This window comes from Rhinopithecus roxellana, chromosome 12 (genome assembly GCF_007565055.1).
Source record: "Rhinopithecus roxellana isolate Shanxi Qingling chromosome 12, ASM756505v1, whole genome shotgun sequence".
NCBI lineage: Eukaryota > Metazoa > Chordata > Mammalia > Primates > Cercopithecidae > Rhinopithecus > Rhinopithecus roxellana.
The window spans coordinates 108,552,747-108,579,395 of NC_044560.1; the positions used below are offsets into that span (position 1 = coordinate 108,552,747).

At 54.1% G+C, this 26,649-nt stretch overlaps 2 protein-coding genes across 2 annotated transcripts; both read right to left on the minus strand.

The window, feature by feature from the left end:
• Positions 1 to 70: 70 nt before the first annotated feature.
• On the minus strand, positions 71 to 8,368 carry DBP (D-box binding PAR bZIP transcription factor). Its single transcript, XM_030942191.1, has 4 exons — positions 7,513 to 8,368; positions 6,241 to 6,651; positions 3,805 to 4,016; positions 71 to 562 (listed from the first exon to the last, which is right to left on the minus strand). Exons 1-4 carry the CDS (start codon positions 7,649 to 7,651, stop codon positions 347 to 349), a joined length of 978 nt encoding a protein of 325 aa, XP_030798051.1. The 5' UTR covers positions 7,652 to 8,368; the 3' UTR covers positions 71 to 346.
• A 301-nt stretch (positions 8,369 to 8,669) lies between these two features.
• On the minus strand, positions 8,670 to 16,077 carry CA11 (carbonic anhydrase 11). The gene is made up of 9 exons (XM_010368645.2): positions 15,267 to 16,077; positions 15,104 to 15,178; positions 14,134 to 14,276; positions 10,744 to 10,929; positions 10,438 to 10,533; positions 10,199 to 10,271; positions 9,953 to 10,107; positions 9,534 to 9,699; positions 8,670 to 8,799 (listed from the first exon to the last, which is right to left on the minus strand). Exons 1-9 carry the CDS (start codon positions 15,331 to 15,333, stop codon positions 8,774 to 8,776), a joined length of 987 nt encoding a protein of 328 aa, XP_010366947.2. The 5' UTR covers positions 15,334 to 16,077; the 3' UTR covers positions 8,670 to 8,773.
• Between the last annotated feature and the right edge of the window lie 10,572 nt (positions 16,078 to 26,649).

Genomic DNA, 26,649 nt, shown 5'->3' on the forward strand with positions numbered 1-26,649 from the left:
CAGCCCGGAGCTGCCCACGGGCTGTAGCCAGTATGCCAGGGAGCTGCCCTCCTCTTCCACAACAGCTGGCTCTGGGGTTCTCAAGATTTATTCAGGATCGTGTTAACGGAGGCGGTGGGAGGATGGGGTCCCTGACGTGCCGGGGACACACAGAGGACCCTCCCCGCCCCCGCAAGGGAGGGGGGAGGTTCGCTTTTTCTTAAAAATATAAATGTATTTATCTGCATTATCACGTCCCTGGGGCACCCAGCTGGCCGGCCCGTGGGCCACAGGGCAGGGAGGGAACAAGGCGTTAAGTCTCAGCAAGGCGGAGGAGAGCTCCGCCAGGTGGGGATGTGGGGCAGCCTCACAGGGCCCCGTGTTGGGCCTGGTATCGAGACAGCACGGCGCGGTAGTGGGACAGCTCCTGGCGCACAGCCACCACTTCCTGCCGCAGCAGGGCGTTCTCCTTCTCCAGGAAGGCCGCCCGCACCGATATCTGGTTCTCCTTGAGCCGCCGGGCGTCCCGGGACCGCTTGGCTGCCTCGTTGTTCTTGTACCGCCGGCTCCAATATTTCTCGTCCTGGGGGAGGAGAGGGGGAGGGCACTGAGGTCCAGAGGGACCCAGGTCCCAGCGAGAGAGGACGGGAGCCACAGCAGCCGGGCCTAAACCATACCAGGTCTCTGCTGGGATAGGTACCCAAGGGTCTGCCTTTCTAGGGCCCTGGTTGCTAAGGAGATTGGGCCCCTAGCAACAGTAAAGGCACAAGATAGACCCCCACCCTTAAGCAACTCACTTTAAGTCTCCACTCTGCAAAGCAGGCCCCAGCCCTCCCCACATGATAAAGGGCCTGCAGTTAGCTCCTGCTTGCTAAGGATGCTTGTTCCCTAGCAACAAGGCCTTCATGGTCTGAGGGCTTCTCCCATTGAAAAGCACTGCCCTGCACATCGCCTTTCCAGATCCTGGTTGCTAAGGAAAGCTTGGTGCCCTGGTGATGGGGTTTGGTGTCCCATAAAATCCTCCCAGAGCTGGGGCCTTCTGACCTGGTTGCCAAAGCAACCTCATCCATCCTTGGGAAACAAAAGTGAGGTCTAAGTGGTTTCAATGGCTATGGCCAGTTTCTGACCTGCTGGCCTTGAACTGAGGCCAGAGAATAGCCTCCTCCCCACCAGGACCTGAGTGAGAGAAGAGCTGTCCCTTAGGAAAGGGGACTATCCTGAGACCTCCCCAGAGGATTATACCTGAAGTCCTCCCATCCTGGAATTTGGTTCCTAAGGAGGACTCCTCCTTAGTAACTAAGGACCACTGGGCTCAGAGAGATGCTCTCCACTCCACCATTTAATTAAAGCCCGGTTCCTGCTTGTGAGGGTAAATCCAGTCGCAAGCAACAGGGCCCTCTAGCAGGAGAAACAACTGGTGTAGATTTGACTTATAGACCGGTCCTAGCTGCTTCAAGTAGCTATGTCTTGCACAACGGTATGGCAAAGTCTTGTTTTTTGAGATGGAGTCTTGCTCTGTCACTCAGGCTGGAGTGCAGTGGCATGATCTTGGCTCACTGCAACCTCCACCTCCCAGGTTCAAACGATTCTCCTGCCTCAGCCTCCTGAGTAGCTGGGATTATGGGTGCCTGCTACCATGTCTGGCTAATTTTTTTTTCTTTTTTTTTTTTTTGAGACGGTGTCTCACTTTGTTGCCCAGGCTGGAATGCAATGGCACAATCTCAGTTCACTGCAAGCTCCACCTCCACCATTCTCCTGCCTTAGCCTCCCGAGTAGCTGGGACTACAAATGTCCGCCACCATGCCTGGCTACTTTTTTTTATTTTTAGTAGAGACAGGGTTTCACCATGTTAGCCAGGATGGTCTCGATCTCCTGACCTGGTGATCTGCCCGCCTCGGCCTCCCAAAGTGCTGGGATTACAGGCGTGAGCCACCACGCCTGGCCTGTTTGCTTTTGTTTTTGAGATGGAGTCTTGCTCTATCACCAGGCTGGAGTGCAGTGGCACAATCTCGGCTCACTGCAACCTCTGTCTCCCAGGTTCAAGCGATTCTTCTACATCAGCCTTCCAAGTAGCTGGGACTACAGACACATACCACCATGCCCAGCTAATTTTTGTAGTTTTAGTGGAGACGGGGTTTCACCATATTGGCCAGGATGGTCTCCTGATCTCGTGATCCACCCGTCTCAGCCTCCCAAAGTGCTGGGATTACAGGCGTGAGACACTGCACCCGGAAAATGTTTGTACTTGTAGTAGAGGCGAGATTTCACCATGTTGGCCAGGCTGGTCTCAAATTCCTGACCTCAAGTGATCCGCCCACCTTAGCCTCCCAAAGTGCTGGGATTACAAGGCGTGAGCCATCGCGCCTGGCCTGGAATGACAAAGTCTTGTAACAGAAGCCCAAGCAACTCTTGCTAGGGACGACTCTAGTAATCGCAAAAAAAAAAAAAAAAAAAAAAAGATGCAAAGATGCAATCACTGCTCAAATCATCCCAAATCAGAAAGTGGCCCTGGCTGTTAACAGAAGCCTGAAGCCTCCCACCAGTGAGAAGCCCAGGCCCAGGAAACAAGTCCTAAAGGGGCTGGCCGAATCTGCATCCTAGCCAAAGGCAATCACTCCAAAGGAAGTCCCACATCAGAGATCAAAGGCCTGCTAAGGAGAGACAGGCCACAGGCTGATATCCCATTGCCAAGGAAGACTGTCCTTCGCAATTGGGCCTGGTGGAGCCTGAGACCTGACCCACTGAGGGTTCTGGATCCAAGTAATAGGAGAAGCTCCAAGTCTCTACAAGTAGAAGTAGCAGAGCTGGCAGAGTCAGCACCCCACAGTGACACTGTCTTTTTTTTTTTTTTTTTTTTTGAGACGGAGTCTGGCTCTGTCGCCCAGGCTGGAGTGCAGTGGCCAGATCTCAGCTCACTGCAAGCTCCGCCTCCCGGGTTCACGCCATTCTCCTGCCTCCGCCTCCCGAGTAGCTGGGACTACAGGCGCCCGCCTCGTCGCCCGGCTAGTTTTTTGTATTTTTTAGTAGAGACGGGGTTTCACCGTATTAGCCAGGATGGTCTCGATCTCCTGACCTTGTGATCCGCCCGTCTCGGCCTCCCAAAGTGCTGGGATTACAGGCTTGAGCCACCGCGCCCGGCGACCTTGTCTTAAAAGATCACGAGGTCAGGAGATCGAGACCATCCTGGCTAATACGGTGAAACCCCGTCTCTACTAAAAAATACAAAAAACTAGCCGGGCGACGAGGCGGGCGCCTGTAGTCCCAGCTACTCGGGAGGCGGAGGCAGGAGAATGGCGTGAACCCGGGAGGCGGAGCTTGCAGTGAGCTGAGAGCCGGCCACTGCACTCCAGTCTGGGCGGCAGAGCAAGACTCCGTCTCAAAAAAAAAAAAAAAAAAGACAAGGTCTCGCTCTGTTGCCCAGGGTGGAGTGCAGTGGTGCAATCTTGGCTCACTGCAGCCTCAACCTCCCAGGTACAAGCAATCCTCCCACCTCTGCCTCCCGAGTAGCTTGTAGAAATGGGGTTTCACCATGTTGCCCAGGCTGGTCTTGAACTCCTGAGCTCAAGCGATCCTCTTGCCTCAGCCCCCAAAGTGCTGGGATTACACGAGTGAGACCCCTCGCCCAGCTGACACTATCTTCATAAACCTCAGGCCCCTGCCCCCTTGTGCCCCGTGGCCAAGGAGAACTAATCCGTGGCTGCAGGCCAGGAGAGGCTGAGCACTAATCCCAGTGAGAAGCCCAGGCCTGAATGTGAGAAAAGGCCCCTCCCTGGCTATGGGGCATGTCTCCAGTCAAGCCTATGTCCCACATCCAGCTCTGCTCACCTTCTGCTCCTCTGGCACCTGGATTTTCCTCGCCTTCTTCATGATTGGCTGGGGCTTAAGTTCCTCCTCTGAGAAACGGTGTCTTCGGGGGTCAAAGGTCTCATGGCCAGGAATGCTTGATAGGGCAAGATCAGCTGGGTCGGGTTCAAAGGTCATCAGCACCTCCACGGTGTCTGGGTCCACAGGGCTGGGTGTGTCCCGAGAGGTCAGGCCTTGGGGAAACAGCACGTGTCAGCTAAGTGTGTATTTTAGGGAGGGGGTTTCCAGAAGCTACCTCTTGCTCTGGTATCATAGCCACATGGAAAGCCCTTCTGGGATCTAGCATAAATTTGGCCAGGGACTAATCTCCCTAATATAAAATATGAAGGTTCCCTCGGACGCTGATAACCCCAGCACTTTGGGAAGCCAAGGTGGCGAATCACCTGAGGTCAGGAGTTTGAGACCAGTATGGCTAACATGGCAAAGCCTCATCTTCACTAAAAGTATGAAAATTGGCCAGGTGCAGTGGCGGCTGCCTGTAAGCCCAGCTACTAGGGAGGCTGAGGCTGGAGAATTACTCGAACCCAGGAGGTGGAGGTTGCAGTGAGCCGAGATCACACCACCGCACTCCAGCCTGGACAACAGAGCAAGACTCCGTCTCCAAAATAACAAGAAAAATTAAGGTTCCCCCAAGCCATAAAGATGTTTAGAGATCATGGAGCCATCTTTTTTTTTTTTTTTTTTTTTGAGACGGAGTCTCACTCTATCGCCCAGGCTGGAGTGCAGTGGCCAGATCTCAGCTCACTGCCAGCTCCGCCTCCCGGGTTTACCCCATTCTCCTGCCTCAGCCTCCCGAGTAGCTGGGACTGCAGGCGCCCGCCACCTCGCCCGGCTAGCTTTTCGTATTTTTTAGTAGAGACGGGGTTTCACCGTGTTAGCCAGGATGGTCTCGATCTCCTGACCGCGTGATCCGCCCGTCTCGGCCTCCCAAAGTGCTGGGATTACAGGCTTGAGCCACCGCGCCCGGCGAGCCATATCCATCTTTACAAACAAGGAAACTGAGTCCCAGTCATAACTGACTTGCCCTAGGTAACACATGAATCAGGGCTATTGCTTCTACAGTTAATCTTAGCCAAAAGGCCGAGAAGCGATGGAGCTATTGCTTCTAAAACCTCAGGACTTCAGATGCACAGTGTAGCCTGAATCCTACTTACCGAATCCACGACTTAAGCTTAGACCCCAGATCGTCCAGAGAAAAACAATCTACTGCACTGAAAAGCTCTCAAGTTACAGTCTAAGAGCTACTCGCTGGGAAGAGTAAGGGAAGAGGAGAGGAGCTGCTCTAAGATTCCAGAAGATTGGTTCGAAAGAAGGCGCCTGTACCTTTAAGCACCAGCCAGCCGGGGCCAGCTAAGGACACAGGTTCAGGGCCGAGTCACGTGCTGACGCCTGCTTCCCTCCTCCTCCCTCCCTTCCAGGCCCCCCTGCCATCGGCGCCCTCACGTTCCCCGGCCCCGCCCCCTCGCGCGTGAAGGCGCCTGCGTGAAGCGCGGAGGAGGGAGGGGAGACTCACGTGGCGCAGGAATGTGCGGCTGGGAAGGGTAGGGCCCTGGTTCGGCCCGGAGGTCGGACCTGGGGCAGGTGTGCCCGGGAATTCCCGAACTGCAGTCCGTCCCTGGAGACCTCAATATGCCCAAAGGGAAACATCTTTCCTCTTGCTCTTCTAGTCACTTAGCTCCAACATCTCACCCTCCAAAGATCCGAATCCCCCGCTCTCCGGGGAGCCTCGGCCTCCTGGACCTTCCCAGGCCCCCCCGCCACTGCGGTAACCACAATTCTGGGATCCCAGGCCTCTCCTAGGAATATAGGAAGCTTGGCCCTAGCCCCAGTTGGAGAATCCAGAAACAAGATCCCTAACGTCTTCCCTTCTGAATAACTCTGGGACCCAGGGCTGCAGCACGCCCCACTGGGGGACCCAAGAACTGGGCTGCCAGTCTTTTATGTCCTGGGTAAACAGAATTCTGTGCCCCTCCTTTGCTCCTGTAAAGGACCTAGGGGCTCCAGTCCTATCCCAGTTCCATCGATTATGGGCCCAGATTCTGGGGTCAGTCCACTGCCCAGTAAATAACTCTGGTGTTCCGGACTTCCAGTTCTGGCTTCACGACTATCCACATCCTTTGTCCCCATGTCCCACAGAAAAACCCACAAAATCTCATTGGGCAGGCTTCCTGGAATTTAGGGTTCAAGTCTCTCCTCCCCTATGGAGCCATAAAACCAAGTTTCTGACCCATTAAGAGACACAGAATCTGGCCCCCTCCCACGACACCGCTCGACAACTGGACACAAAATTCGGGGCCGCAGCCGGGTCCCACGGTCCCAGCCCCCAGCGTCGCACGGCCCCGCCCCCTGAGTCCAAGCCCCGCCCCGTCAGGACCCGCCCCGCCCCCTTCGCCGCACCTGCGCGGTGGCCGCTGGCGGCCCCGAGGGCAGCCCGGGCGGGGGCGTGCCCAGGAGAGGAGCGGGGGGAAGCCGAGCCGCACGAGCCCGGCCCTGGGGAGGGTGCGGGCGTCCGCGCGGGCGACGGCTCCGGCGACGGGCCACCGGGGGGCGGCGGGCTGGGCGGGAGCCCGTGCTCCAGCAGGAAGGCGTCCAGGTCCACGTACTCCACATCGCCGAACGGCAGTGTGCGCTCCCACAGCAGTGGCGCCAACAGACCCGGGGCGGGAACTGGCCCCGGGCGCCCCCGCGGGGACCCGCCGCCAACCACCGCCCCAGCCGGGGCATCCGCCGGGCCCGCAGTCTCCAGGCCTGGCCCAGGGGTTGTGGCTGCGGGCAGGGCCGCCTTGCGCTCCTTTTCCTTCAGGAGACCTGCGGGCCGGGAAAGACGGGTTGGGATGAGGGTGAGGGAGGGCAGATAGAGATGGGAGAAGAGACCCCGAGTCCGAGAGGCACAGGGCGGAGATCCAGAGAAAGAGGGGACGGGGAGTCGGAGAGGAGAGACGGGAAATGAAGGGACGGAGACGCAGAGTGGGAGAGAGACCCAGAAAGAACGGAGACGGGGGTGGCAGAGACAGGTGGACAGATTCACAGAGATGGGGACAGAATGCCGGGAAGGGATTGAGATACAGAAAGACAGCGACCCAGCGAAAGAGGGACGGAAGTTCAGGAATGGGGGGGCAGGGAGAGAGTAGGTGGAGGGTTGGGCAGGTGAGAGAAAAAAATGACAGCTCTGTAATTCCGCTGTAATTACCCAACCCCATCCCCTGCGCGCTGTACCCCCTTCCCCCTCCCCCACCATCTGTAAGGGGCAGGAAGGGGCTCCATTCCTGGGGCACATTCCTCATCCCTAGACTCCATGTGACCCCATGACGCCCCGCCCAAGCCCGTGTCACCACCGTGTGAGCACCCGACACACCCCTTCCTTGGGACCCCAGGGGTCCAGACTCCCGGACCAAAGGAAGAGGAGGCTGGGGCCTACACTCCTGTGAACCGAGGGAGGAGGACTTTGGGGACCTTAGGGTGGACGGGCTTCAGAGCTGGCGCTTTTGGGTCCTGGGCGCTGAGGGATCTAGGAGCCTAAACACCTGAGTAATTGAGTAGATTAAGGTTGGGAAGATGGACTCTCCCCACACAGGAGGTGTCTCTGGGCCCCCACCCCCCACCCAACGGCATTTGAGGCCTTAAGGGGGTGGGGTGTCCGAACTGGGTGAGATGGGGGTTAGAACTCACAGCTGGCCGGCTCTTTGGGCTTGCTGGTCCCCTGCAGAAGGCTCCGCAGCCCAAGCAGCGCTCCCCCGCCAGGGGGTGTCCCGACCGGGCCGCCCAGCAGCAGAGGGGCCGGGGTCCTGTCGCTCACAGGCCGCGCCATCGCCTGGCACCTGCCCCCAGGCTCACGGGTTCATGGAGAGGCGAAGGGCTGGCCTGCCAGTCACCGGCACACTCCAGTGGTTTGGACGACTGTCTGCCCAGGGGCGGGCGAGTGTAGCCTGCAACCCTCCAGTATCCAGAACGCTGCAAATCCTAGGAGCGACGGGAATTTGAGGTCCTCGGTGCAGAAACGTGCAACTCTAAAGGGTCCCGGGAGATCATGCAGTCTGGGCGAGGGGGTGTCCAAATCAAGCGGCCGGCCCTTTGCAACCGAGGGTGAGAGGGGACCCAAGGAGCCCCTTCTACAAGGTGGGCGAGCCTGGCTCTTGCAAAATCTGCAGCTCTCGCAACGGAAGGCGCTTTGCAATCTGCACCGAGAGGTGTGCGCGGAGGGGCGGAGGAGGGGGCAGGAGGAGGCGGCCGCCTTGAGGCGTGGCCAAAGCAAACTTCTTTCGCGGAAAAAAAATCCGAACCAAAACACCCGACGCCACAGCGCGCGCCCCTCCTCCGGGTCCCCGCCCGGCGCGTCCAGCCTCGCCCGCCTCTGTGGGCATGCACCCCAGCCGCGTGCCTCCCTCCGGCTGCAAACACGGGCCAATCGTCTCCGACCCCTTGAGACGCACAGCCAATGGGGCCTCTGGATACGCCAGGGCCCAGGAGGGCGCGTGAGGGTCTCAGCGCGTGAAGTTGCCTTGCCTTTCGGTGGGAGGCGGGACACTGACCTACATTTGCCCAATGGGAGGCGGTACTGGGGGCGGGACCGTGACCCAGTTTGGGCCAATGAGGCAGGCGGGAGGGGGAAGCACATGGCTCTGCTCGTGCTGCCTGGTGGTCAGGGGTGTGATGGGGGAAGAGGGGCGCCGCTTAAAGGGGCCGCGGTCCCAATGATGGTTTCGAGAAGCAGGAAGCCAAAAAAGCCGAGTAGCGGAGGCTTAGAAAGAGGAAGATTGGTTTCCGGAAGAAGTCTGTTCTTTAATACCCAAATGTTTCCCCACCGCGCCTAGAATCAGACCACTGAGAAACAAGAAGTGTTCTGCCCCTTTAATAGCTTTGTTTTAGGCGTAACTACCCTCGCCGTGTGGGGAGGCTTAGGACGGGCGGGTGCAATCCTCGAAGGGGAGTCTCAGCGACCATGGGGTGCACCATCCACTGTAAGACAGAGGACAACGGCAAGAGGCGTCAGTTTAGGATGGAAGGGGCAGGGGGCGTGCAGGGGGCGTGGGCTGGGCCGCGCAGGGCTCTACCATCGGAAGTCTGCGAGCGGGGAACCGGAATGTACCAGGTCGAGAAACACTGGGCTGAACCACAAGAAGCCAACAGGAGGGGGGAATCGGGATGTCCAGATTCAGCATTAGGCTGAACTACTTGAAGGTCTTCATGGGGGGTGTGGACTGTACCATGTTGCGAAGCCGGGGGGTGAGATCCCTGGGCTGAACCACAGGGTGGCAGTAGGTGGAGGGAAGGGGTTGTACCTTGTAGATTCTCAGTAAGGGGGAAAGAAGCATAAGATTGTGGAACAGCGTAGAGTAGTACGACTTGGAAAGGGAGAGAGGATCCAAATTGTACCATTTTGGAAATTCACAGTAATAGGAAGAACAGAACAGTAGGTAATCGGACCATAGGAAGGCAGGGGTCAAGGGTTATAGACCAAGTTACAAAGCAGTGAAGAGGAAAGACAAATCGTGGGACAGCAATGACCTAGGGCTGGGAGGTGGACTGTACCACGTTGATATGTAGGGAGAGAGAGAAAAAGAAACAGCTCAGGAGGCTACACCATACAGACGCAGGAAGGGGGATGGGACTGAATCACATGGAGACACCAAGGGGAGACACATATAAGCGGGTTAGCCCAAGACATAGAGCGGGTGCAGACTGGACCATACCATGCAGGCGGTAGTTGGGGCCTCGGCAGCGCCTCTCGGGGTGCCGGGGGTCCCTGTTGCCCCTCAGTGCCCTGTGGGCCAAGGGCTGCAGGGGCCGGCCATTACCGCTGAGGCTCTGGAAGATCTGGGATGGAGGATTCTGGCTCAGGAGTCTCAGGGAGTGCATCTGCCATGGAAGGAGGGTGGGAAACTGGGAGTGAATAGTGAACGGTCTTGGTGACGTCACGCGGGAAATCCCGCCCCTGGGAGCAGGTGGGCGGGGCCTGTTCTCAGCCCCACCCCACCCCCAAGGGTGGTCTGACCTTCTTACCTCCTTAAATTCAGTCTATGAGGAGAGGGAGGGCAGGTGAACAAGGGGATACCCAGGCCAGTGAGTGGAGTACCCAGGCCTAGGAAGGGCGGTGCGGACAGAGGGTCACCTGGAGGGAGGTGATATTGAGGGCCCGGTCGATGAGGATCCAGGTGACAGTCTCGGAGCAGGGCGGGGTGCTGAGAGAGCCCTGATAGGTGATAAAGCCGAAGGACTCAGGGAACAGGAGCTCCAGGCTCAGGTCTTGAAGAAAGTAGGCGTCATCTGCAGGAATATCAGACCAGAGTAAGGAGGGGCGGCACTCTTGAATACCCCCTCGTGTGTGACCACTGGCTCCAGCACGCCGTGGACTTACTCTTGTAGGAGATGCGGGTGATGGTGTCGCGGTTAAGGAGGCGACTGAGGAATGGGTTAGAGCTACCGGCCACCTGTATGGGGGTACAAGGTGAGGACACAGGAGCCCAGAAGTCCAAGCCCTCAACTGTCTCCTCCCCCAGGACTCAGGAGTCTGGGCCTCCCAGCACCCCTCTTCCCTCAGACCCCGGGTTCCAGGCACCCAAGAGCTCCCTCCCTCGGAGTCTCGCCTACGCTCACGTTGACAAAGAGGCTGAGAATGGCCAGGCCATTGGGGTTTCGGGAGGCAGCGCTGAAATTCCCATAGAGTTCCTGGTTGAAGTGAATGAGCTGCACCTGGGGGTAGCACAGAGCATGGGGTCCCCCAGCAGAAGGGGAGGAGAGGATGACCCAGCTTTGGGGGCCCGAATCAGGCTGAGGATTAGTGCTTAGAGTGGGAGGCCAGTTCTGTGGAGGAGGATGGGGTGAGGCACTACCAGGGTGAGGTGGGAGGAACTGGGGTGACTCAGGGTGGAGGGTCGCCGGTAAACAATCAGTGGTCACTACCTCAGCAGAGAAGCCCTGGTGGTTGATCTGATGTTCCGAGCCGGCTCCGTCGCGAGCTCCAAACAGCAGCCGCAGTTCACTGAGTCGGTGGCTATAAAGGAGGGGACCCCCAGACACATTGACCACAGGTCGGGGTGCAGGCAGGAAGGAGACGTGTCGGCCGGTGTTGTACAAGGTTCCCCGGAGCTGTGGGAGAGGGAGGAGCTGTCACGGGGGCAGGGAGAGATCTTTTCTTTCCCGTTTCCCACGCTTACATTTTCTGATTACTACAGTCTTTTTTTTTTGTGAAGCGGAGTCTCGCTCTTGTTGCCCAGGCTGGAGTGCAATGGTACGATCTGGGCTCACTGCAACATCTGCCTCCTGGGTTCAAGCGATTCTCCTGCCTCAGCCTCCCGAGTAGCTGGGATTACAGGCATGCGCCACCATGCCCGGGTAATTTTGTATTTTTAGTAGAGACAGGGTTTCTCCATGTTGGTCAGGCTGGTCTCAAACTCCCGACCTCAGGTGATCCACCCGCGTCAGCCTTCCAAAGGGCTAGGATTACAGACACGCGTGAGCCACCGCGCCCGGTCCTTTTTCTTTTTTTTTTTTTTAAATAGAATCTTGCTCTGTTGCTGAGGCTGGAGTATAGTGGCAGGATCTTGGCTCACTGCAACCTCTGACTCCTGGGTTCAAATGATTCTCCTCCCTCAGGCTCCGGAATAACTGGGACTACAGGCGTGTGCCACCACACCCAGCTAATTTTTGTATTTTTAGTAGAGATGGGTTTTCACCGTGTTGGCCAGGCTAGTCTTAAATTCCTGGGCTCAAGTCATCATCCTGCCTTAGCCTCCAAAAAACACTTGGAATTATGGGCATGAACAACTGCACCTGGCCAAAGGTGACATTTTAATGGGGACCCGAAGGATAAGCAGAGGTGACTTGCAAAAGAACAGAGAGAAGGGCATTCCAAAAAGAAAACAACAACAACAATAATAAATAAATAAATAAATAAATAAATAAATAAATAAATAAATAAATAGGCTGGGCGCAGTGGCTCACGCCTGTAATCCCAACACTTTGGGAGGCCAAGGTGGGCAGATCACGAGGTCAAGAGATCAAGACCATCCTGACCAACATGGTAAAACCCCATCTTTACTAAAAATAAAAAGATTAACCAGGTGCAGTAGCTCGCACCTGTAATCCCAGCACTTTGGGAGGCTGAGGCGGGTGGATCACAAGGTCAAGAGATCAAGACCATCCTGGCCAACATGGTGAAGCCCTGTCTGTACTAAAAATACAAAAGTTAGCTGGGTGTGGTGGCATGTGCCTGTAGTCCCAGCTACTCGGGAGGCTGAGGCAGGAGAATTGCTCGAACCCAGGAGGCGGAGGTTGCAGTGAGCCGAGATCGTGCCACTATACTCCAGCCTGGGCAACAGAACGGGACTCCAACTCAAATAAATAAATAAAAATAAATAAATAAACTGCATATATATAACACATTTGCCAGAGTGCCAAACATATAGTAAGTGCTATGTAAATGTTTGCTATTATTACATATCCTAATAGGAGGATTGTGAGCAGGAGTGATATGATCTCATTTGTGTTTTAAACATCTCTCTAGCTGTGGGGTGGAGAATGGATTGCAGGGAGTACAGGGGCAGGCCAGTGAGGAGGCTACGCCACCAGTCTGGGTGAGAGATTATGGTGCCTGCATGAGACTGGGGGCAGTAGAGGACGTCATAGGTGAAAGGATTTAAATAATATTTAGTAGCAAGTCTAGAAAGAACATGGATTGGAAATGGATGTGAGAGAGAGAGGATGGGATGGGAAATGGCTTTAAGGCTTTTGGCTGGGGCAGCTAAATGAAAGGTAATCCTGGTTCTTATAATAAATGGTATTGGCCAGGCATGGTGGATCACGGCTGTAATTCCAGCACCCTGGGAAACCAAGGCAGGAGGATCGCTTGAGCCCAGGAGTTCAAGATAAGCCTGGACAACATAGTGAGACCCCACATCTACAAAAAACTTAAATAGTTAGCCAGGCATACTGGCATATGCCTGCAGTCCTGGCTTCTTTTTTCTTTTCCTCTTTTCTTTCTTTCTTTCTCCTTCTTTCCTTTCTTTCTTTCATCTTTCTCTTTCTCTCTTTTCTTTCTCTCTCTCTCTCCTTCCTTCCTTCCTTTTTCCTTCTTTTCCCTCTCTGTCTCCCTGTCTCTCCCTCTTTCTTTTTTTCTGAGACGGAGTCTTGTTCTGTCGCCCGAGCTGGAGTCCAGTGGCAGGATGTCGGTTCACTGCAACCTCTGCCTCCCGGGTTGAAGCGATTCTCCTGCCTCAGCCTCTCTAGTAGCTGGGATTACAGGCACATGCCACCACAACCGGCTAATTTTTGTATTTTTAGTAGAGACAGCGTTTCACCATGTTGGCCAGGCTAGTCTCGAAATCCTAACCTCGTGATTTGCCCACCTCGGCCTCCCGAAGTGCTGGGGTTACAGGCATGAGCCACCACACCCGGGCATGTCCTAGCTACTTTTGAGGTTGAGGTAGGAAGATCACTTGGGCCCAGGAATTTGAGGTTACAGTGAGCTGTGATTGGGCCACTGCACTCCAGCCTGGGCCACAGAGTGAGATCCCAATTCCAAAAAAAAAAGTATGGTTCCCAGCATGGTATTGGAAAGCAGGTCCCACCATTCATGCTACACTGCCTGGTTTGAATGTCAGTGCTGGCTCTCTGTGTGATCCTAGACAAGTAACTCAACCTCTGTGTGTCAGTTTCTGCATGTATATAATAAGGTTAATAACTGTACCCATTTTGGCTGGACATGGTGGCTCATGCCTGTAATCCCAGCACTTTGGGAGGCCAAGGCAGATGGATCACCTGAGGTCGGGAATTCAAGACCAGCCTGACCAACATGGAGAAACTCCATCTCTACTAAAAATACAAAAAATTAGCTGGGCGTGGTGGTGCATGCCTGTAATCCCAGCTACTTGGGAGGCTGAGGCAGAAGAATTGCTTGAACCCGGGAGGCGGAGGTTGCGGTGAGCCAAGATCACACCATTGCACTCCAGCCTGGGCAACAAGAGCAAAACTCCATCTCAAAATAATAATAATAATAATTGTACCCATTTTGTGGGGTGGTTATGAGATTAGAGGCTCATCAAGCTTTTAAATCTGCCTGGCACAGGAAATGTTCTACTTTTAATTGCTTCTGCAGAGATGGGGAGACCAGGGGGCCATGGTTGGGAAGGGAAGAATGGGTGATCCATTTTACAGTGTAAGCAGCCTTCTCTCCACCCACTGGGTGTCCCCTCCTCCCCCAAGGCTACTCTCTTACCTCAGCACCCCATTCCCCAGTCTCTACTCATGCCCATCCCCAGTGGATTCGATAGCTCCTCCCTCCAAGCCCCTTACCTTCTCTCCTCCAGTGCTGAGCCTTAATGGGGGCAGAAAGGGGTCATAAAGAACCCTCTTCAGCTCCACATCCACGGGGCTCTGCCGCTTCCCCACCGCACACAGACTCCACGCTGCATTCACCAGGCCCCAGAAAGGAGGCCCTGGGGGTGGGGTCGGAGTAGGAGGACAAGGAGTCAGAAATAGAGACTGGATCCCAGGGCTGGCATCTGCTGAGTGGGCTGTGCTCTGGACTCCCAGATCCCAGGGGAGGAGGGGCTAGGGACCTGGACTCCTGGGTCTGAGGGAGGACTGGGCTCGGATCCAGAATCCTGGGTCCTAGAAGAATCTTGGAATAGTTTCCAAGTTTAGTAGAGACGGGTTTCGCTAAAATGGCCAGGCTGGTCTTGAACTCTGGACCTCAGGTAATCCACCCACCTCGGCCTCCTAAAGTGCTGGGATTACAGGCGTCAGCCACCGTGCCTAGCCGATCCAACCCATCAAGCCATCGTACATGGAACTACAACTCCCAGCAGGCCCCAGGGCTACCAGCCTACCCCTCTGCTGCCTACCTACCCCAGAGCCCCATGGGAGTTGTAGTTCTTTTTTATCTCTCTTGTCCCACAGCTGGATTATTATTAATGTGTTGGGGAGAGAAGCTGCAAGAGAGGGCTGGACAAGGTGGGGGACGGGGCCACCCAGCCTCCGGTTCCTAGCGGGAGCCAGGACCTTCCTCTCCCGGCAAACACACACGTAATCTCCACCCCCACACTTTCCTTCCACTCACTCCCACTCACTACTTGAAATGCGCATGTATAATGTCCCATGGTGAGCCCCTGGGGTTCAGAGGCTGGCCCGACTCCTGAGGGACAGAGGAGGGGGCTGGGACTCCTGGTCCTGAGGGGAGGAGGGAGCTGGGAACCCAGGTTCCTGAGTCTGAAGAAAGAGGCGCCGGGAGGGCCGGACTCCTGGGTCCCCGCCTTGGCGGCACCTGGCACGAAGTTTCCCTGGAGATTATCCTTGTAGCTCCACCAGTCCTCGGGGTCAGGTGCTGGTCCGATGTGAGCTGAGAAGAGAGCAGCCTGAATCCCTCTCCTTGGCACCCCCACCTCCAACCTCCCTCGGGGGATCCTGCCGGGAACCCCAGGTCTTACCTGCTGCCCCCAGTGCAGCCCAGAGTACCAGCGCTCGAGGGGCGCTCAGACGAGCTGCAGCCCCCATCCCCAGGAGGCCTCCGAGGGACCCCTGCCCAACGCCCTGCCCCCCCCCTCAGCTCCTCTGTCCCCTCCTTCTGGGACCCTGTCCCTCCAGGACTTCCAGCTTTCCTCTCCTCCCCACAGGGAGTCCCAGTTCCCCAAATGCCAGAGCAGCCAGGGACTGAGACCCCTCCCCTTCAAACCCACTCTCCTCTCCCGTCTCTCTGTGCCTTTCCTCTTTCCTCTCCTCTTTTCCCGGAACCCTCGAGTCTTTCTCTAGCTCCTGATCTTCCTATCCCTCTCAGCCTTCTGCTGCCCCCAGGGCTACCTCTTGGTTCCTAACCCACACCCCCTCTCCGTTCTCTTTTCATAAAGCTCTCCCAAGCCACCTAACTCCAGGTATCCATCCAGCATCTCCTCCTCCTCCTTCTCCCCTCTCTCCTTCTTCACCTCCTCCCGCCCTCTCTCTGTGTCGGCCTCCAGCTTCGTGCTCTCCCCACCTCCTCCTCTCCTGCCTCTTCTCCCAGTTTCAGTCTCTCTTCTCTCTAGTCCCTTCCTCCCTCCTCCCCCTCCCTCTCTTCTCTCCCGTGGTGTTATTTAATTTTGTTGTTGGGTGTGGGGAGCAGGCGATCTCACAGCAGCAAACACTCCTCGGGTTGGCTGGGGGTGGGGGGTGCGAAAGGGGCAGGATTCGGAAGGTGGTAGGGGGCTTGTCCTCGGTTTCCAGCGGCTCTGGGGCCACTCGGGCGGGGGTGGCCGGGACACCTGGGGCCTCGAGCTGGCTGTTCCCATCCTCCGCAGGAAGGGGAAGGGGGGCGCTTAAGGTGGAGCTGGGAGAGGCTTCGGAAGTCTCCATACCAGGGGCCGCCGGCCTTGGCAGATGCGGGGTCCTCCTGCTCGCGGGGACCCAGGTTGGAGCTGCCCCAGCGCCCGCAGTCCCCCTTCCCCGCCCCAGGGCTCCACTGGGTCCCCTGCCTGGGGCTGCCTTAACGGGGCCAGGGGATCCCCCTGGGAGCCTGGAGTGCAGTGAGCGCTGCTCGCCGGGAGGGGGAGGCAGAGACCTGGTGAGGGAGAGAGAGGAAGAGAGGAGGAGCCGGGAGGGCAGAGGCGGAGAGCTGGAGGTGAGGACCCAGAGCTGCGGAGGCTGGGGAGGGGAGGGGAGCCTGAGATGGATACGGAGAGGAAGGGCAGAGGGACAGAGGGTTAGAGAGGCAAGAACAAACCGCCAGGCAGGAGGGAGGAGGAGGGAAAGGAGGAGGAGGTGGAAGAGGAGGAGGAGGTGAAGGAGGAGGAGGAGGAGGGAGAGGAGGCGGAGGGGGAGAAGGCGGGTGGAGCGGGAAGGGGAAGGAATGAATGAGAGAGATACAGATACAGGCAGAAAAGGAGACACAGAGACAAAGCGAGACATGGAGACATAGAGACACACACTTAGAGACAGACAGACTCAGAAACTCAGAGACCAGGCAGCAGGTGGGGTGGGGAGAGACAGAAAGAGAGAGAAAGAACCATCCGAAGACAGAGAGAGACACCAAATGTTTGTATTTGGGAGGAAGAGATGCAGTCATGCTATGTTGCTCAGGCTGGTCTCAAATTCCTGTCCTCAAAGGATCCTCCTACCTCGGCCCTCCCAAAGCATTGAGATTACAGGCATGAACAACCACACCCAGCCTCAGAGCCACCACATATTATTGTTGTTATTATTTGTTATTTTTCACCCCGTCTAATGATAGTGAAACTGCTCAATGTCATCTTTTCTTTTCTTTCTTTCTTTTTTTTTTTTTCTGAGACAGTCTCCCTCTGTCGCCCAGGCTGGAGTGCAGTGGCCGGATCTCAGCTCACTGCAAGCTCCGCCTCCCAGGTTCACGCCATTCTCCTGCCTCAGCCTCCCGAGTAGCTGGGACTACAGGCGCCTGCCAGCCACCTCGCCCAGCTAGTTTTTTGTATTTTTTAGTAGAGACGGGGGTTTCACCGTGTTAGCCAGGATGGTCTCGATCTCCTGACCTCGTGATCCGCCCGTCTCAGCCTCCCAAAGTGCTGGGATTACAGGCTTGAGCCACCGCGCCCGGCCTTCTTTTCTTTTTTGAGACAGGTCTTGCAATGTCACCCGGGCTGGAGGGCAGTGGTGCGATCACGGCTTGATCCAGCCTCAACCTCCTGGGCTTAAACACTCCTTCCACCTCAGACTCCCAAGTAGCTGGGACTACAGGCACGTGCCACCATGCCAGACTAATTTTTAAAAACTATTTTTTGTAGAGATGTAGTCTTGCTATGATGCCCAGGCTGGTCTGGAACCTCTGGGCTCAAGGAATCCTCCTGCCTTGGCCTCACAAAGTGCTGGGATTACAGGTATGAGCCACCTTGCCCAGCCTGACACCAAACATTAACGAGACAGAGAGACATAGAAAGAGATACACATACATCAGTACAGGTGGAGAGAGACACAAAGAGGGAGAGACATAGACCGGGCGCGGTGGCTCACGCCTGTAATCCCAGCACTCTGGGAGGCCAAGGTGGGCTGATCACTTGAGGCTAGGAGTTTGAGACCAGCCTGGCCAACACTGCCAAACGCCATCTCTACTAAATACATAAAAAATTAGCCGGGCACGGTGGCTCACGCCTGTAATCCCAGCCACTTTGGGTGGTCGAGGTGGGTGGATCACTTGAGGCTAGGAGTTTGAGACCAGCCTGGCCAACACTGCCAAATGCTCTCTCTACTAAATACATAAAAAATTAGCCGGGCGCGGTGGCTCACGCCTGTAATCCCAGCACTTTGGGTGGTCGAGGTGGGTGGATCACCTGAGGTCAGGAGTTCGAGACCAGCCTGACCAACATGGTGCAACCCAGTTTCTAATAAAAAATACAAAAATTAGCTGGGCATGGTGGCAGGTGCCTGTAATCCCAACTCCTCAGGAGGCTGAGGCAGGAGAATCACTTGAACCCGAGAAGCAGAGGTTGTAGTGAGCTTAGCCAGGTGTGGTGGCACATACCTATAATCCCGGCTACTCACGAGGCTGAGACCGGAGAATGGCTTGAAACAGGCAGGGAGGCTGCAGTGAGCTGAGATCCTGACAGTGCACTCCAGCCTGGGTGACAGAGTGAGACTCCATTTCAAAAAAAAAAAAAAGGAAACGAAAAAGGAAAGAAACGCACAGAGCCAGAGACACAGACCTGGGAACAGGCGCACACACATCTATAAATAGAGACGCTCGTGCAGAGAAAGAGACATCAACAGAGAGGAACAGATGGACAGAGACAGACAGACCCAGATAGAGGGAGAGAGGACCAGAAACAGAGCAAATGACATGATGGGAGAGACTAGAAAGGAATCAGAAAGAGGCATTCAGAGAGAGCGAATTGGGATGGACGTTCAAAGACCTTGGAATGGACGTTCAAAGACCTAGAGATGGAGAGAGACACCCAGAGAGAGTCAGGGATGGAGAGAGACACAAAGAAAGAACACAAGAAGGAAAGGTACATACTAATAATTTGTTGCTGACCAGGCTTGGTGGTTCTTGCCTGTAATCCCAGCACTTTGGGAGGCTGAGGAGGGAGGATCACTTGAGATCAGGCGTTTGAGACCAGCCTGGGCAACATAGTAAGACCTTGTCTCTATTTTTTATGAAAAAGAAAAAAATAGTTGGGGAATGGCGGCTCACGCCTGTAATTCCAGCACTTTGGGAGGCTGAGGAAGGCAGGTCACTTGAGGTCAGGAGTTCTAGACCAGCCTGGCCAACGTGGTGAAACCCCTTCTTATCAAAACTACAAAAATCAGGCCGGGCACAGTGGTTCATGCGTGTAATCTCAGCACTTTGGGAGGCCTAGGTGGGCGGATCACAAGGTCGGGATTTTGAGACCAGCCTCACCAACATGGTGAAACGCATCTCTACTAAAAATATAAAAATTAGCTGGGTGTGGTGGCGCACGCCTGTAATCCTGGCTACTCAGGAGGCTGAGGCAGGAGAATCTCTTGAACCCGGGAGGCAGATGTTGCAGTGAGCCGAGATCGCACCACTGCACTCCAGCCTGGGCGACAGAGCGAGACTCTGTCTCAAAAAAACAAAAAAACAAAAAACCAAAATTAGCCGGGTGTGGTGGCGCGTGCCTGTAGTCCCAGCTGCTCGGGAGGATGAGGCACGAGAATCACTTGAACTCAGGAAGTGGAAGTTGCAGTGAGCTGAGATCCAACACTGCCCTCCAGCCTGGGCGAAAGTGTGAGACTGTCTCAAAAACAACAAAACAAAACAAAACAAAAATCTGTTGCTATGTGAAAAATTACCCTAAAACTCAGTGGTTCAAAACAACATTTATTGTATTCACAGTTCCTGAGGGCCAGGCATGTGAGAATGGCTTCATTGGGCAGCTCTGGGTCCCTCAGTGAAGCTGTTGGACAGGGCTGCAGTCACCTGGAGTCTTTTATTACCTAGTCTCCCAAAGTCACACACCTTTTATTCCACGCATCAGAAATGAGTCACTAGATCTAGCCTACACTGAAAAGGAAAGACGTTAGGATCCTCTGCTCTTGGGCCGGGTGTGGTGGCTCACGCCTGTAATCCCAGCACTTTGGGAGGCCGAGGCAGGGCAGATCACTTGAGGTCAGGAGTTCAAGAGCAGCCTGGCCAACATGGTGAAACCTCGTCTCTATTAAAAATACAAAAATTAGCCAGGTGTGGAGGCGTGCGCCTGTAATCCCAGCTACTCAGGAAGCTGAGGCAGGAGAATTGCTTGAACCTGGGAGGGAGAGGTTGCAGTGAGCTGAGATCGAGCCATTGCACTCCAGCCTGGGCGACAGAACAAAACCCTGTCTCGAAAAAAAAAAAAAAAATCATCTGCTCTTGAAAGGAAAAGTATCAGAGAATTTGGGGACTAATTTTCAAACCACCATAGGTGGGGAGAGGGAGAGAGACACAGAGTTGTGGAGAGAAATAGACCCTTAAAGACTTGGGAGGGGCCGGGTGCAGCGGCTTATATCTGTAATTCCAGTGCTTTGGGAAGCCGAGGCAGGAGGATCACTTGAGCCCAGGAGTTTGAGACCAGCCTGGACAACACAATGAGACCCCATCTCTGCAAATAAATAAATAAATAAATAAATAAATAAATAGGCCGGGCGCGGTGGCTCAAGCCTGTAATCCCAGCACTTTGGGAGGCCGAGATGGGCGGATCACGAGGTCAGGAGATCGAGACCATCCTGGCTAACACGGTGAAACCCCGTCTCTACTAAAAAAAAATACAAAAAACTAGCTGGGCCAGGTGGCGGGCGCCTGTAGTCCCAGCTACTCGGGAGGCTGAGGCAGGAGAATGGCGTGAACCCAGGAGGCGGAGCTTGCAGTGAGCTGAGATCCGGCCACTGCACTCCAGCCCGGGCGACAGAGCGAGACTCTGTCTCAAAAAAATAAATAAATAAAATAAAAATAAATAAATAAATGAATAAATAAAAATAAATAAATAAATATATATATATATATTTTTTTGAGACAGAGTCTCGCACCATTACCCAGACTGGAGTGCAGTGGTGCGGTCTCAGCTCACTGCAACCTCTGCCTCCCGGGTTCAAGCGATTCTCCTGCCTCAGCCTCCCAAGTAGCTGGGATTACAGGGGCCCACCACCAAGCCTGGCTAACTTTTTCTATTTTTAGTAGAGACAAGGTTTCACTATGTTGGCCAGTCTGGTCTCAAACTCCTGACCTCATGATCCTTCCACCTCAGTCTCCCAAAATGTTGGGATTACAGGTGTGAGCCACTGTGCCCAGCCTGTGCAAAAAATATAAAAAACCTAGTCAGGCATGGCAATGCACACTTGTAGTCCCAGCTACTTGAGAGGCTGAGGTGAAAGGATGACTTGAGCTCAGGAGGTCGAGGCTGCAGTGAGCCAAGATCACAGCATTGTACTCCAGCCTGGGCAACAGAGCAAGACACTATCTCCAAAAAAAAAAAAAGTTAAGGATCTTGAGATGCAATCACCCTGCATTATCTGGGTAGACCCTAAATCCAATGACAAGTGTCCTTATAAGATTAAAGAAGCCATAGTGAGATTGGGAGAAGGCCATGTGAAGACGGAGGCAGAGGCTGGAATGAGGCAACTACAAGCCAAGGAATGCCAGGAGCCACCAGGAGCTGGAAGAGGCATGAAACATTCGCCCCTGGAGTCTGCGGAGCGAGTATGGCTTTGCCAACACCTTCATTTTGGACTTCTGACCTCTAGAGCTGTGAGACAATGAATTTCTGTTGTGATAACCCACCATGTTTGTGGTAATTTTTAGTGACAGCCAACCTGTCACTAAAATAAGACCTGGAATCTGGCTGGGCACGGTGGCACACACCTGCAATCCCAGCACTTTCGGAGGCCAAGGCAGGCGGACTGCTTGGGCTCAGGAGTTTGAGACCAGCCTGGGCAACATGGTGAAACTCCATCTCTATTTTTATTTAGTAATATTTAAAAAGAAAGAAAGAGAGATATGGAACCCGACAGAGGCAGAGGCGATGAAGGAACTAGAGCTATACAGAAAGTGAAAGGCTGACTGATACCGCAGGAAGAGCAGAGTCTACCTAAAATGTAGGGCTTTCCTCCTCCAGGAAGCCCTCCTTGACCCCCCAGGCTGGGTCAGTGCTTGCTGTGAATATTTACAATGCCCTGTGCTACCTCCATGAGAGCATACATCTCATTAGAAAGGGACTGTGTCCCCATGCGTTCCACCAGAGGGCCCAAGCCTGGCCCATCTCTGAGTCCCCAGCCTCACTGCACACACAGCCTGGTGTACAGGGGTCCTCAGGAGAGAACTCAGGCATTACTGAATGAAACCATGCTCATGATGTCTTTCCCTGGAGAGTCTGCCAGTTCCCATGTGCCTGGGTGACACTTCGATTTTCTGCAGTGCCCATGGAGGGCCTTGCCTCCTCCAGGACGTCTTCCCTAAACGCCAAGGCATGTCCAGGTGCTTCTTCTAGGCTCCCACAGTGCCCTGCGCTGCCTCCATTGTTGAATATCATACCAAATCTCATTGTACCCAGGTCTCTCTCCTACCCCACCCTCCCAGACTAGGCAAGTCCTTAGTTTGACTCAGGTCAGGGTGTCAGAATTTTCCAGGGAAACCACAGGAGAATATGTTGAATGAATTAATAAGTGAGTGAATGAAATAAAAACATAGGGACTGTGGCCCCCCGGGCACGGTGGCTCTTGCTTGTAATCCCAGCACTGCAACCTCCACCTCCTGGGTTCAAGCCGATTCTCCTGCCTCAGCCTCCCGAGCAGCTGGGATTACAGACATGCGCCACCACGCCCAGCTGATTTTGTATTTTTAGTAGAGACAGGACTTCTCCATGTTGGTCAGGCTGGTCTTGAACTCCCAACCTCAGGTGATCCCCCAGCCTCGGCCTCCCAAGGTGCTAGGATTACAGGTGTCAGCCACCGCGCCAGGCCAACACACCAGTCATTTTTAATTTTTTTGTAGCGATAGAGGTCTCGCTATGCTGCCTGGACTGGTCTTGAACTCCTGGCCTCAAGCAATCCTCCCACCCTGGTCTCCCAAAATGCTGGGATTACAGGTGAGAGCCACCATGCCTGGCCCCTGAGTGGTTGTGTTATATTCAGAGTGGACCCTGCCTCTCCCACGGCTCCCCTGTACCTCTGGACAGAGTCTCCCTCCTCAGCCTTTCTTGTCATGACCAGATTCTTCTAATGTCCTTGAAGATTCACCTCAGAGAAGTTTTCTTACCTGCAGGCTGGGTTTGGGGTACTCTCTGGGCTCTCCCAGTGAGCTGAGCCACCTCAGTGATGATGACGATTGCCCGTGTCACTCTGTTTTAACACGGTGTGTCTCTCACAAAAAGCTGATTCTGCCCCTCCCCTGCTCACAGACCTCCCATGGCTCCCCAGTGCCCTGGGGGAAAAAAAGCCCAGGTCCTCAGCCTGGCCTGAGAGACCCCATATACCCTGACCACCCCCAGTCCCCAGCCTCATCTCTTCTCTCACCACACAGACCTCCTGCCCTGGGATCTTTGCCAAACTGTTTCCTCTAACCGGCCTCCCTTTCTCCCTTCTCTGCTGGGCAAATTCCTACTCAGACTTCTATATACTTCAGGAGTCCCCTCCTCCGAGAAGCCATCAGGCAATGCCATGAGGTGGGTGGGGGCCTCCTCGGAGCTCTGGAAGCCACCTGTGCTGCCTCCATTATAGCGCAAAAACAGACTGGGCTCGGTGCCCAGGACGGGAGGGAACGACCAGGCCGGAGGTGGGTCCCAGATGTGGATTTCACGCCTATTCGTCTCGGGCGCTGGGAACAAAGTTTGGGTCATGAGGAACATATGGGGCCTGCTCTGCACCATGCTTTCATCTCCCATCTCCCCAGCCCCTGAGTGGGAGGCGGCAGCACCAGGCTTCTACAGGCCCGGGTAGTTCCCACAGTCCCTCTTGGCCTCCTCACCCCTCTCTCCCTGCCTGCAACTCCCACTGCCCCTGGGAGCCTAGAAAAATCCTCCCTAATCTCCCCTTCTGGGTTCCAGTCTCCTGGAGGAGGTGTGGACTCTGGGTGTTTAAATTTCATATATATATTATATATATATATATATTATATATATATATTTTTAGACAGAGTCTTGCTCTGTTGCCAGGCTGGAGTGCAGTGGCGCAATCTTGGCTCACTGCAACCTCCACCTCCTGGGTTCAAGTGATTCTCCTGCCTCAGCCTCTAGAGTAGCTGGGACTATAGCTGTGCACCACCATGCTTAGCTAATTTTTCTTTTTTTTCTTTTTGTTGAGAAGAAGTCTCGCTCTGTCACCCAGGCTGGAGTGCAGTGGTGTGATCTCGGCTCATTGCAAGCCACCTCCCGGGTTCAAGCAATTCTCCTGCCTCAGCCTCCTGAGGAGCTGGGACTATAAGCGCACGCCACCACACCCAGCTACTTTTTGTATTTTTAATAGAGATGGGGTTTCACCATGTTGGTGAGGCTGGTCTCGAACTCCTGACCTCAGGTGATCTGCTCACCTTGTCCCCACCAAAGTGCTGGGGTTACAGGCATGAACCACCGTGCCCAGCCTAATTTTTCTGTTTTTAGTAGAGATGGGGTTTCACCACGTTGGCCAGGATGGTCTCGAACTCCTGACCTCAAGTGATCCACCAGCCTTAGCCTCCGAAAGTGCAGGGATTACAGGCATGAAAGACTGCACCCGGTCTAAATAATATTAATAACAAACTCAAGGCCCTGAGCAGTGACTCACGCCTGGTGATGGGATTACCCAGCACTTTGGAAGGCTGAGGTGGGAGGACTGCTTGAGCCCAGGAGTTCAAAGCCAGCCTGGGCAACAGCAAAACCCTGCCTCTATTTTAAAAAAAAGCGAAAACAAAACAAACCTAGCCTGGTGGCATGCGCCTGTAGTCCTAGCTACTTGGGAGGCTGAGGCAGGAAGATCCCTTGAGCCTGGGAGGTCGAGGTTGCATTGAGCTGTGATTCTGTTATTGCACTCCTGCCTGGAAGACAGAATAAGACCCTGTCTCAAAATAAATAAATGAATAATAAACTCATACAGCTCTCGGTCTGCGCTAGGCACTGTTCTAAACCCACTGTATATATTAACTAATTTAATCCTCACAACATACCCTGGAGATTATTTTCTATTACGATTATCATGTCATATTATAGATGAGAAAACTGAGGGACATGGCTCAGCAGTGCTAGGATTTGTGTGGTTTTTGTCTGTTTGTTTGTTTTGAGACGGAGTCTTGCTCTGTTGCCCAAGCTAGAGTGCAGTGGCATGATCTCGGCTCACTGCAACCTCCACCTGCTCGATTCAAGCGATTTTCTTGCCTCAGCCTCCCGACTAGCTGGAATTACAGATGTGTAACCACCGGGCCTGGCTAATTTGGGGGGATTTTTTCATTTTTGTTTTGTTTTGCTTTTTTCTATTTGTTTTGTTTGTTTGTTTGTTTGTTTTCTGTCTGACAGAGGTTGCAGTGAGCCAAGATCATGCCACTATACTCCAGCCTGGGCGACAGAGCAAGAATGTCTCAAAACAAAACAAAACAAAAGGACCTTGAGGTGGGGAGATATTATTCTGGATTATCTGGGTGGCCCCATCTCCAAGATGGGGCTTAGTTCATCATCCAAGAACTAACAGGGTCTGACTCTGCTTAGCTTCTGAGATCAGACAAGATCGGGTGCATTTAGGGTGGTATGGTGGTAGACTGGGTGCCCTTCGTCTAATTATAGGAGTCCCTAAAAGCAGAATACTTTTCCCAGCCATGGTCAGAAAGAGATGTGAGGATAGAAGAGGCAGGAAAAATTTGAAGTGTGAAAGGGACTCAACTTGTCGTGGTTGGCTGTGAAGATGGAAAAAGGGGTCATGAATCGGAACGTGGGTGGCCTCTAGCAACTGGGAATAGAAAGGAAACAGATTCTCTCTTAGAGGCTCCAGATGGAATGCAGCGTCGTTAGCACCTTGATTTTAGCCCAGTGAAACCCATGTGGGGCTTTTGATCTATAGAGCTGTAAGATGATAAATTTGTGTTGTTTCAGCTGCTGAGTTTATGGTTAATTTGTTATGGCAGTCACAGGAAAGGAATTTGACAGTTCTTCTCTGTTACTGGGCACGGGGAGGGAATTCTACGTCCCCACCTTCATACAATTGAGTGGGACCACATGAGTAATCCCAATGTGATTGGAAGGGCTGGGCCAAAGCTGTTTTGCTTGCATGAGACCATTCAATGCTTTTCCTCTTGCCTTGCCTCAGTGATCAAGGATGCCCTGGGTTATGGCTGGTGCTACAAGATGGTGAACATCTCTCAGCCTGGGTCCTTGACTGTGTGAAAAACCAGCCTTTGCCAACTTGCATGGAACATGTATATAAGCAAGAAAGAAACTTTGTGTTTTCTTTTTCTTTTTTTTTTTTTTTTTTTGAGACAAGGTCTTGCTCCAGGCTGGAGTATCGTGGCCCAATCACAGTTCACTGTAGGCTGGACCTCCTGGACTCAAACAATCCTCCTGCCTCAGCCTCCCAAGTATGAGGACTACAGGCAGGCACACACCACGATGCCTGGCTAATTTTTGTATTTTTTGTAGAGATGGAGTATCACCACGTTGCCCACGCTGGTCTAGACCTGGGCTCAAGTGATCGCCAGCCTCGGCCTCCTAAAGTGCTGAGATTATAGGCATGAGCCACCACACCCAGCCAGAACTAAATAAACTCTGTAGAGCCAACAGAGCTAGCCTAACCTGCCTAATGGAAGGTCTCAATGAAGTAGGGAAACTGGCTTGCCATTACATGAAAAGGTGTGTTCCAGGATGAGAGAACAGCAAGTGCAAAGGCCCTGGGGCAGAGTGTGCTTTTTTTTTTTTTTTTAAGACTGAGTCT